General features: G+C 46.9%; 1 protein-coding gene and 1 long non-coding RNA gene across 5 annotated transcripts in view; one reads left to right on the top strand and one right to left on the bottom strand.

Annotated features, from left to right (window-relative positions):
- The window catches only part of LOC138677139 (uncharacterized), an 86,427-nt gene that overhangs the window by 42,863 nt on the left and 31,261 nt on the right, over nucleotides 1–12,303 (top strand). The gene's annotated exons all lie outside the window — the stretch shown is intronic.
- Nucleotides 1–12,303, bottom strand: part of LOC138677136 (uncharacterized) — a 47,740-nt gene that overhangs the window by 33,181 nt on the left and 2,256 nt on the right. Inside the window, exons 1-3 of one of the 4 annotated variants that reach the window (XM_069767036.1) lie at nucleotides 10,211–10,509; nucleotides 8,299–8,362; nucleotides 7,994–8,077 (exon numbers count right to left, since the gene is read on the bottom strand). In XM_069767036.1, the coding sequence (XP_069623137.1) occupies nucleotides 7,994–8,077; nucleotides 8,299–8,304 (90 nt within the window). In that variant the 5' untranslated portion in view covers nucleotides 8,305–8,362; nucleotides 10,211–10,509. Of the gene's footprint in view, nucleotides 1–7,993; nucleotides 8,078–8,298; nucleotides 8,363–10,210; nucleotides 10,510–12,303 lie in introns of those variants that run through there. The other 3 variants (XM_069767037.1, XM_069767038.1, XM_069767039.1) reach the window with 3 other exon arrangements.

Here is a 12,303-nt window from a genome sequence, read left to right as displayed (position 1 = left end):
CCCCGCCTCACACGCTGCCATAGTGAGTGACGCTGTGGAGTATAGAACAGGTAATATGTGAACACGGCCCCCGCCTCACACGCTCCCATAGTGAGTGACGCTGTGGAGTATAGAACAGGTAATATGTGAGCACGGCCCCCGCCTCACACGCTCCCATAGTGAGCGACGCTGTGGAGTATAGTACAGGTAATATGTGAGCACGGCCCCCGCCTCACACGCTCCCATAGTGAGCGACGCTGTGGAGTATAGTACAGGTAATATGTGAGCACGGCCCCCGCCTCACACGCACCCATAGTGAGTGACGCTGTGGAGTATAGTACAGGTAATATGTGAGCACGGCCCCCGCCTCACACGCTCCCATAGTGAGTGACGCTGTGGAGTATAGTACAGGTAATATGTGAGCACGGCCCCCGCCTCACACGCTCCCATAGTGAGTGACGCTGTGGAGTATAGTACAGGTAATATGTGAGCACGGCCCCCGCCTCACACGCTCCCATAGTGAGTGACGCTGTGGAGTATAGAACAGGTAATATGTGAGCACGGCCCCCGCCTCACACGCTGCCATAGTGAGTGACGCTGTGGAGTATAGTACAGGTAATATGTGAGCACGGCCCCCGCCTCACACGCTCCCATAGTGAGTGACGCTGTGGAGTATAGTACAGGTAATATGTGAACACGGCCCCCGCCTCACACGCTCCCATAGTGAGTGACGCTGTGGAGTATAGTACAGGTAATATGTGAACACGGCCCCCGCCTCACACGCTCCCATAGTGAGCGACGCTGTGGAGTATAGAACAGGTAATATGTGAGCACGGCCCCCGCCTCACACGCTCCCATAGTGAGTGACGCTGTGGAATATAGTACAGGTAATATGTGAGCACGGCCCCCGCCTCACACGCTCCCATAGTCCCACACACGCTCCCATGATGTCTAAATTGATAAAGACTTGCATGATCACGGTGCAACTCGCCCATGAATCATCATTGATTCCAGTGACTGTCTCCTTATGTAACTAGAGCTGGACAGTTTGGGTCAAAAAGTGTCGGGAACTCTTGTCTGCACTACTATCCGCCTGGCACTTTTAGATGGTAGTTTGGCCGAGAGCGTTAAGTTCATTATTCACCATCAATACTCCTACGTTATTCTTCGTTTCCATATTCCTTTTAAAGGAGGTCCCCATGCAAGAAAAGAAGGGGAAGAAGAAACACAGCCAAAAAAAGAAATATCAAAAAGTGGCTTACTATAAAGACCGTAATAATCCAGCTTACGTTCCTCGGAACAAAAAGTACTATCATCATGACCTCCGATGGATAAATGACAGGTCACCCAGGTGAGATCATGAGGATAAAATAATACGGCATTTATTAGCAGAACCAACTATGAGCGAGTCCAGAAAATCAACCATATGATCAAAACATATCTATTTACAGGAGTGAAAAACAACATATCAAGGTCAAGGGGAGGTGGAAGCACGATAAATTTCGGGAAGAAGATCAAGCCCCTAAGTCTGCAAAAGAGCTGATTGCCACTTATGGATATGACATTCGAGCTGGCAAAAATCCAAACACAAATTGTCCAAGTTCTCCAACAAAATAAAGGTAATTTTACCGGTCTGTGAGAAAACCTCAGTTTTTTTTTTAAAGAAGTACAGGGGTCTTCGTAGCAGGTGGTCAGTTTTTTGATTATTCAAAGCAAGATAGAGATGAGTTTATCTTCAAAAAATAGTAGCGCAGAGGTAAAATCCAAGCTTGGATGTCCTGGAATCGTCTGCTGTACCACATAGACATCAAATGAAATCCGCTAACAAAGATCCTCTGTCTTTGGCCGACGGCACTGTAACTTGCTCACAGCCTGTATAATTATGTGCCCCTGTTCCACGCCATGGGAATATTTTCTTATGCTAAAGCCAACAGAACAAAATGATTTAAAGGGAATTTGTCAGTAAGATTCTACTACAGAATCTGAGATCAGCATGATGTAGGGACAGAGACCCTGTTTCCAGTGATGTGTCACTTGCTAAAGTACTTGGTGTAGTTTTGATCTGTTGTTTTCTCTGGTGTAGATCTAGCAGTGTTCAGAATGCTGAGCTGCATATAACCCCGCCCACACAACTGATTGGCTGCTTACTCTATTGGGGGCGGGGTTACACAGATTAGCCTGACTAGCCTGCACGTAAGGCCTAGTCCTCCAGTCATAGTCTGCTTTTCATGAAACACTGATTGTATTGAAACTACAGAACACAGTCCAGTAAATGACACATCCTTGGACTCAAGCTCTCTGCCCCTACGTCATGTCGCTCTCAGATTAAATATAAAAACCTGCTGACATATTCCCTTTAAGGATGTAGCTATTTTGGATATGCCTTTCAAACCACCCTCCTGAAATAAATAAAGAAGAAATACATGCATTAACATCTGCAGGAAGAGTTACTTCTGAAATTTGTGGTGTAAAAGTCATATCTGGTGTTGGTCATTGCATCTTAACAATAGGAGCAAAACAGAGAGAAACGAAGTAACCTCTGAGCCCGGATTTCACAGCAGGGTGTAGTACGGACAGTAAATGTAGGGTATTTTTTCCCAAAAGTTATGGCATACTGTATATGGTTGTGCCTGTACCTTTCACCAGAGCCAAAGTGTTATTGTCTGCGCAGGTAAGTGCATTTTTTTTTTTAGGAACAGTTGATGAACCTCTTCTGATAAAACTCTACCATGTCTTTCAAAAAGTAAGTCTACAGATTCATGCATTGTGTAATAAGAAAAAGGAAGACTTCCAGCTTCATGAGTTTTCGAAAAAAACAATTATTCCATAAAAAAAAGATTCCATGATCACAGCGGATACAGCAACGCGTTTCGAATGCAAACCTGCTCTGATACTGAAAAACTCAAGAAGCTGGAAGCCTATCTTCTTCTCGTCTTAATTTGCTGCAAGTAGTCCCTTGAGTTCTGGATGCCTGAGTCTGAGGGAGCTGGTCATTTCTTCTTCTATATGATCCATTGTGCAACGCCAAGTCTGCCCAGTAAATAAGTACCGTATATACTCGAGTATAAGCCTAGGGTGGAAAATGCAGCAGCTACCGGTGAATTTCAAAAATTAAAATAGATGCTCCATATTGTTCATTATTGCCCCATAGATGCTCCTTATAAAGCTCTGTCATATATAATGCTCCATATTGTTCATTATTGCCCCATAGATGCTCCTTATAAAGCTCTGCCATATAGTGCTCTGCACCGTTCATTATTGCCCCATAGATGCTCCATATAAAGCTCTGCCATATAGTGCTCTGCACCGTTCATTATTGCCCCATAGATGCTCCTTATAAAGCTGTGCTACCGGTATATATAATGCTGCAATAAAAAATAAAAAAAATTAAAAAAAAGCCATACTCACCTTTCTTGCTTGCAGCTCCCGGCGTATCGTACCGGCGTCTCTCCGCACTGACTGATCAGGCAGAGGGCGGCGCGCACACTATATGCGTCATCACGCCCTCTGACCTGCACAGTCAGAGCGGAGAGACGCCGGGAAGATGGAGCGACGCCCGGCGTGTGGAACGCGGACAGGTGAATATGCGATACTTACCTGCTCCCGGCGTCCCGCTCCTTCTCCCGGACAGCTGGTCTTCGGTGCCGCTGCCTCTTCCTCTGTCAGCGATAACAGTTACCGCTGATCAGAGAAATGAATACGCGGCTCCGCCCCTATGGGAGTGGATTCCATATTCATTTCTCTAATGAGCGGTCCCACGTGACCGCTGAACAGGGGAAGAACTGCAGCACCCAAAGACCGTGGGACGGCAGGGGGAGCGCCAGGATCACCGGGACTAGGTAAGTATACCTCAGCGCCCTCTCCCCCTCATCCGCCGACCCCACCGCTACCGTGAATCGAGTATAAGCCGAGAGGGGCACTTTCAGCCCAAAAATTTGGGCTGAAAATCTCGGCTTATACTCGAGTATATACGGTAGATTAGGGTTATTTTTTTTTTTTTTTTTTTAAGCAAACACATCTTTTTAAAGTTTAAATGTCTTCCTCTTTCTTAAAAAAGGGGAAAAAAAAACATCGTAAGGCAACCCCCACTAATCTAGCAGCTGCAAATCATGCATGTCGACATTATTATTATTATTTATTATTATAGCGCCATTTATTCCATGGCGCTTTACATGTGAGGAGGGGTATACATAAACAAACTAAATCTCCGAGCACGCTGAAATACTCAGAACACCGGCGCATGCTCCGAGAAACCCGAGTAACGAGCATACTCGCTGCCACAATATAGATCAATACATTTTTATTAGTACAAAAAAAAGAAGAGAAATACAGGTACTTCTCACAAAATTAGAATATCATTCAAAAGTTAATTTATTTCAGTTCTTCAATACAAAAAGTGAAACTCATATTATATAGAATTCCTGCTTCCTATAGGTGGCACTAGAGTTCTAGTCCTCTTCCTCTCTGGAGACAATTTGTATATTACATAGAGTCATTACACACAGAATGATCTATTTCACGTGTTTATTTCTGTTAGTTGATTATGGCTTGCAGCCAATGAAAACCCAAAAGTCATTATCTCAGTAAATTAGAACACCAGTTTGAAAAATGATTTTAAAATCCGAAATGTTGGCCTACTGAAATGTGTGTTCAGTAAATGCACTCAATATTTGGTCTGGGCTACTTTGGCATCAATTACTGCATCAATGCAGCGTGGCATAAAGGGATCAGCCTGTGGCACTGCTGAGGGGTTATGGAAGCCCAGGTTGCTTTGATAGCAGCCTTCAACTCGTCTGCATTGTTGGGTCTGGTGTCTCATCTTCCTCTTGAAAATACTCCATAGATTCTCTATGGCAGGGGTCCCCAACTCCAGGCCTCGAGGGCCGCCAACAGTGCAGGTTTTCAGGATTTCTTTAGTATTGCATCGGTGGTAATGTGATCATCTGCACAGGTGATGATTCCAACCCCTGTGCAATACTAAGGAAATCCTGAAAACCTGCACTGTTGGCGGCCCTCGAGGCCTGGAGTTGGGGATCACTGCTCTATGGGGTTAAGGTCCGGCGAGTTTTCTGGCCAATCAAGCTCAATGATACTGTTGTTTTTAAACCAGGTATTGGTACTTTTGGCAGTGTGGACAGGGGCCAAATCCTGCTGGAGAATGAAATTTCCATCTCCAAAATGCTTGTCTGCAGAGGGAAGTATGAAGTGCTCTAAAATGTCCTGGTAGACGGCTGCGCTGACTTTGGTCTTCATAAAACACAGTGGACCTACACCAGCACAGGACATGGCTCCCCAAACCATCACTGATGGTGGAGACTTCACACTAGACCTCCAGCAGCTTGGATTGTGGCCTCTCCACTCCTCCTCCAGACTCTGGGACATTGATTTTCAAATGAAATGCAAAATTTACTTTCATCTGAAAAAACACCTTGGACCAGAGAGCAACAGTCCAGTTCTTTTTCTCCTTGCCCAGATAAAACGCTTCTGGCGGTGTCTATTGGTCATGAGTGGGTTAACACAAGGAATGCGACACTTGTAGCCCATGTCCTGGATACCTCTGTGTGTGGAGGCTCTTGAAGCAATGACTCCAGCAGCAGTCCACTCCTTGTGAATCTCCCCCAAAATTTTTGAATGGCCTTTTCTTAAAGGGAACCTGTCACCTGAATTTGGCGGGACTGGTTTTGGGTCATATGGGCGGAGTTTTCGGGTGTTTGATTCACCCTTTCCTTACCCGCTGGCTGCAATATTGGCTTGAAGTTCATTCTCTGTCCTCCGTAGTACACACCTGCGCAAGGCAAGATTTCTTTGCGCAGGCGTGTACTATGGAGGACAGAGAATGAACTTCAATCCAATATTGCAGCCAGCATGCAGCCAGCGGGTAAGGAAAGGGTGAATCAAACACCGGAAAACTCCGCCCATATGACCCAAAACCAGTCCCGCCAAATACAGGTGACAGAGTCCCTTTAACAATCCTTTCAAGGCTGCGGTTATCCCGGTTGCTTGTGCAACATTTTCTACCACACTATTTCCTTCCACTCAACTTTCCATTAATCTGCCTGGATACAGAACTCTGTGAACAGCCGGCTTCTTTAGCATGTTCCATGTATAATGGTTTGTTGTACAAGATCAACATAGGAACACAAGGTGGTACAGACTTCAAGTAAAACCATGATAGCATATTTACCCAAGGGAAAATCAAATAAGAGCACCCCTAGGTGCCGACATCTACTGTATTGTATCTGCATAATTTTATTTGAAAATCTTTTATGACTTATGTGTTTTACATCTTCCTTTTAATTCTGTGTACTGTAGCATGGCTAAAGGGTGTGTAGTCGACGGGAGGTATGTGTCACATAAGTGCCTTGTTGCTGTAATGTAGCCCAGAGTATTTCTTTGTTGTACATAACCATGTATATATATGTGTTTCAGGACCTGTGGTGATGTCAGACCACATGGCTAATCATGATTGGTTACTGGGTGTGGTTAGCTCTATACAAGACAGGCTAATGCTTAACACAGCAGATATGTGTGGAGGTGAAACCCTCCTGAGTGTGTTAAGGCTCCAGGACTGAGCCTGATGGACTGGACACTGTTTTCTTTTCCTGAGCTAAAGGCTATTTGCTGATATTTTGCCATGTGGTTTATGAAGTAATAAACCCTGTGAACTTTTAAAGGAACGTGCCTCCTGAGTGTCAGCCGTCGCACCTGAGTGAGTGAAATCCCTACAATTGGTGGTAGACGTGCGGGCAGCGTTCCCAGCGGAAGACGTAAGTCTATTATTGAATGTCCTGGGTCAAGTCTGTTGTAAGCCAGCAAGCAAGCATTGCCGGGGAAAATGGAGGACCTGCTGAAACACTTGGTCCAGTTGCAGTCACAGCAGGAGCAACGGCAGCAAGAGACCAACAGGCTGTTGATGCAGCATATACAACAGAGCCAGCAGGAGCATCGACAGCAGATGCAACAGAACCAGCAGGAGCAACGGCAGAGCCAGCAGGAGCATCGGCAGCAGATGCCTTTCCATTAATAGCGTCACTCACTATGGCAGCGTGTCAGGCGGGGGCCGTGCTCACATATTACCTGTTCTATACTCCACAGCGTCACTCACTATGGGAGCGTGTGAGGCGGGGGCCGTGCTTACATATTACCTGTACTATACTCCACAGCGTCATACAATTATTAGGTTCTGTAGAAGGACGTAGATCTGGGTATTTATTATGATGGAATATAGGCTGAACTGGATGGACAAATGTCTTTTTTCGGCCTTACTAACTATGTTACTATGTTACTATGTTACTCACTATGGGAGCCGGGGCCGTGTTCACTGTACTATGCTCCAGAGCGTCACTCATTATTCTGATGGTTTTGGTTGTTGGCAGGCCGTCCCCTATACCATCTTAAAGCCTAATTAGACAGGCCGATCACCTGACAAAAGAGCAAAAGGCTCATTTCATGAGCGATCCATCAGTTTATATAAAAAGTTGATATTTCAGTGCGCAGTCCATGTGTTATGACACGGCTTACACACTTAGCTCTGGGTGTGACCACCGCCCCCGGCCACTTAGGGTACCGTCACACAGTGAAATTTTGATCGCTACGACGGCACGATTCGTGACGCTCCAGCGTCGTAACAATATCGCTCCAGCGTCGTAGACTGCTGTCACACTTTGCAATGTACGACGCTGGAGCGATAATTTCATGACGTATGTGCGATGTAGAAGCCGTTGGTTACTATGCGCACATCGTATACGATATATGTTACACCATGCGATCATGCCGCCACAGCGGGACACTAGACGATGAAAGAAAGTTTCAAACGATCTGCTACGACGTACGATTCTCAGCGGGGTCCCTGATCGCAGGAGCGTGTCAGACATTGCGATATCGCTCGAACGTCACAGATATATCGCTCGAACGTCACGAATCGTGCCGTCGTAGCGATCAAAATTTCACTGTGTGACGGTACCCTTACACACCAGCAGGAGACAACGCTCGGCGCCCATTCCCGGGGACTCACCACTTCTTCAGGACTATCTTCTCCCACCGTGTTCCCGTCTGAGCAGCTATCAATTTCTTCAGATCTTTGATGGTGTCTTCTGAGCTGCACAACACAACGTTAAGGAAACACCAAAATACAATGATCGGCCTGCAGTAACATACACAGAATATCTGATAACCTTGAGAAAATAAGTAAGTGAGACTGATGCCAAGAGGGACACACGGCCTCCTCCGTGCGGCGGGGCGTCTGGCCAGTCCGTCAGAATCACATTTCCTCGCACATCCTATGGAGGGTCTTGTTTGCGGCGGACACTGGAAGGATACTTGCATTTTACTCGCACTTTCTTCCCCAATCGGTCGTTACACACCACCTCAATCATGATGAGGCCTGGAGGTAAAAGAGTCGGTGAATTTATGGGACCGTAGTCAAAGGCCTTATTGACCCCTAAAGGGACTGTCCAGCACTTTTATATGCAAGGCACATTCTTCAGATAAATCATCAATATCAGATTAGTAGCACTAGAAGCAGCGGGGGTGCCGGACCGCCACTGATCACCTCTCCGAAGGATAGGCCTTTAATATAAAAGTACACCTGACAAAAAGGGTATTTCCATCATCAAAATCCGATCCCAATATGTAGTCGCTGTAAAAGTAATAATATGAGCAAATCCCTCCAATTAGAAATCTACTATATAATTGTCTATGGGTCACTTCCGTCTGTCTGTCCTGTCTGTCTGTCGCAGTTAATTGTTCGCTGATTGGTCTCGCCAGCTGCCTGTCATGGCTGCCGCGACCAATCAGCGACGCGCACAGTCCGGAAGAAAATGGCCGCTCCTTACTCGCCGCACTCACTGCCCGGCGCCCGGATACACCCCTCCGCTCACACAGGGTTAATGCTGGCGGTAACGGACCGCGTTATGCCGCGGGTAACGCACTCCGTTACCGCCACTATTAACCCTGTGTGACCAAGTTTTTTTTTTTTTTACTATTGACGCAGCCTATGCAGCGCTAATAGTAAAAACATTGAATGTTAAAAAATAAGAAATAAAATTATATACTCACCTACGCCGCCTTTCCCGCTCCTCGCGATGCAACCGGCACGTTCCGTTGGCACGGATGGTCTGGCAGAAGGACCTGCCATGACGTCACGGTCATGTGACCACGACGTCATCATAGGCCCTGCGCGAGCAGGCTGGAACCGGAAGCTGCCGCCTGTACCTCACACAGGCGACAAAACTACAAGTATGGTGAGTATGTTAGAACTACAATGTGCCCTCGGATCGGAAGGTGAGTATATGTTTTTATTTTTTAACCTGTGACATATGTGGCTAGGCAATATACTACGTGGCTCTGTGCTGTATGCTAAGTGGCTGGGCAATATACTACGTGGCTCTGTGCTGTATGCTAAGTGGCTGGGAAATATACTACGTGGCTCTGTGCTGTATGCTACAAGGCTGGGCAATATACTACGTGGCTCTGTGCTGTATGCTACGTCACTGAGCAATATACTACGTTGCTGGGCTATATACTACATGACTGGGCAATATACTACATGACTGGGCAATATACTACATGACTGGGCAATATACTACATGACTGGGCAATATACTACATGACTGGGCTATATACTACTTCGCTGTGCAATATACTACATGGCTGGGCAATATACTACGTGGCTGGGCAATATACTACATCACTGGGCAATATGCTACGTGGCTCTGTGCTGAATACTACGTCACTAGGTAATATACTGCGTCACTGGGCAATATGCTACGTCACTAGAATACCCGATGCGTTCGAATCGGGCCACCATCTAGTATAGTATAGTTCTTCTGATTAGCTATGTCGTTTACCCTATGTGAAGGGCACTGCAGTAGCTTAGCTATCCATGGTTGCGACTAGTCATATAGTAACAGTTAGTTGCCGGTGGTCGTAACCATGGATACCTGAGCTACTACAAGACCCTGCACATGGGGTAAGCGACATGGCTAATCAGGAGAACTATACTACATGTCTAATTGGAGGGATTTGCTAACATTTTTATTACTACTACGTATTGGGATTGGATCTTGTAGAGGGGAATACCCCTTTAAGGACTGGGTAATTTTTTCTCATTTTCTCCTCTCCTTCCTAGAGCCACAGCTGCTTTTGTTTTTTTTTTGCATAGACATTTTTTTTGCTGTGATAGTTGAATGACATCGTTCATTTAATTATGTAACGTCCTGAAATAACGTACCGTGAGGAGCCGCCGCACCGCTGTCAGCGAGAAGAACGCTACACTAACTTCCGGCGGAAGCGAGACGTACTGTCTAGACAGCGGGGCGGAGTTTATGGCCAGAAGACAGGCTGCCTAGTCCGTTGGAGGTCTACTCTATGGTATGATCGGTGCAGCGTGCACCAGAGGGCGCTCGTGTGTCAGACGTTTAACAGTCGCTCAGGCAGATACATAATAAGCGCAAAGGCTGCAGGTGATTGTGTGTTATTATTGTGCAGTATAATGGGCCAGTCCGTATAATGGGCCAGTCCGTATAATGGGCCAGTCCGTGTAATGGGCCAGTCCGTGTAATGGGCCAGTCCCTGTAATGGGCCAGTCCCTGTAATGGGCCAGTCCCTGTAATGGGCCAGTCCCTGTAATGGGCCAGTCCCTGTAATGGGCCAGTCCCTGTAATGGGCCAGTCCCTGTAATGGGCCAGTCCCTGTAATGGGCCAGTCCCTGTAATGGGCCAGTCCCTGTAATGGGCCAGTCCCTGTAATGGGCCAGTCCGTATAATGGGCCAGTCCGTATAATGGGCCAGTCCGTATAATGGGTCAGTCCGTATAATGGGTCAGTCCGTATAATGGGTCAGTCCGTATAATGGGTCAGTCCGTATAATGGGTCAGTCCGTATAATGGGTCAGTCCGTATAATGGGTCAGTCCGTATAATGGGTCAGTCCGTATAATGGGTCAGTCCGTATAATGGGTCAGTCCGTATAATGGGTCAGTCCGTATAATGAGCCAGTCCCTATAATGAATCAGTCCGTGTAATGCACTGTTCCCCAACTCCGGTCCTCAAGAGCCACCAACAGGTCATGTTTTCAGGATTTCCTTAGTATTGCACAGGTGATTGAATGCTTGCCTGTCCAGGTGATGCAATTGTCACCTGTCCAATACTAAGGAAATACTGAAAACATGACCTGTTGGTGGCTCTTGAGGACTGGAGATGGGGAAACACTGGTATAATGGGTCAGTCCGTATAATGGGTCAGTCCGTATAATGGGTCAGTCCGTATAATGGGTCAGTCCTTATAATGGGTCAGTCCTTATAATGGGTCAGTCCTTATAATGGGTCAGTCCTTATAATGGGTCAGTCCTTATAATGAGCCAGTCCTTATAATGGGTCAGTCCGTGTAATGCACTGTTCCCCAACTCCGGTCCTCAAGAGCCACCAACAGGTCATGTTTTCAGGATTTCCTAAAGGTACTGTCACACTAGACGATATCGCTAGCGATCCGTGACATTGCAGCGTCCTCGCTAGCGATATCGTCCAGTGTGACAGGCAGCAGCGATCAGGCCCCTGCTGTGCTGTCGCTGGTCGGGGAAGAAAGTCCAGAACTTTATTTCGTCGCTGGATCTCCCGCTGACATCTCTGGATCGGCGTGTGTGACACCGATCCAGCGATGTCTTCACTGGTAACCAGGGTAAACATCGGGTTACTAAGCGCAGGGCCGCACTTAGTAACTTGATGTTTACCCTGGTTACCATCGTTAAAGTAAAAAAAACAACCACTACATACTTACCTACCGCTGTCTGTCCCCGGCGCTCTGCTTCTCTGCTCTCCTCCTGCACTGGCTGTGAGCACAGCGGCCGGAAAGCAGAGCGGTGACGTCACCGCTGTGCTTTCCGGCCGCTGTGCTCACAGCCAGAGCAGAGAAGCAGAGCGCCGAGGACAGACAGCGGTAGGTAAGTATGTAGTGGTTGTTTTTTTTACTTTAACGATGGTAACCAGGGTAAACATCGGGTTACTAAGCGCAGCCTTGCGCTTAGTAACCCAATGTTTACCCTGGTTACCGGCATCGTTGGTCGCTGGAGAGCGGTCTGTGTGACAGCTCTCCAGCGACCAAACAGCAACGCTGCAGCGATCCGGATCGTTGTCGGTATCGCTGCAGCGTCACTTAGTGTGACAGTACCTTTAGTATTGCACAGGTGATTGAATGCTTGCCTGTCCAGGTGATGCAATTATCACCTGTGCAATACTAAGGAAATCCTGAAAACATGACCTGTTGGTGGCTCTTGAGGACTGGAGTTGGGGAAGCACTGGTGTAATGGGTCAGTCCGTGTAATGGGTCAGTC

The sequence above is a fragment of the Ranitomeya imitator genome, chromosome 4 (genome assembly GCF_032444005.1).
Source record: "Ranitomeya imitator isolate aRanImi1 chromosome 4, aRanImi1.pri, whole genome shotgun sequence".
NCBI classification, from domain to species: Eukaryota; Metazoa; Chordata; class Amphibia; order Anura; family Dendrobatidae; genus Ranitomeya; species Ranitomeya imitator.
The sequence above is the reverse complement of the archived record's forward strand: the minus strand, read 5'-3'. Positions and strand labels throughout refer to the sequence as shown.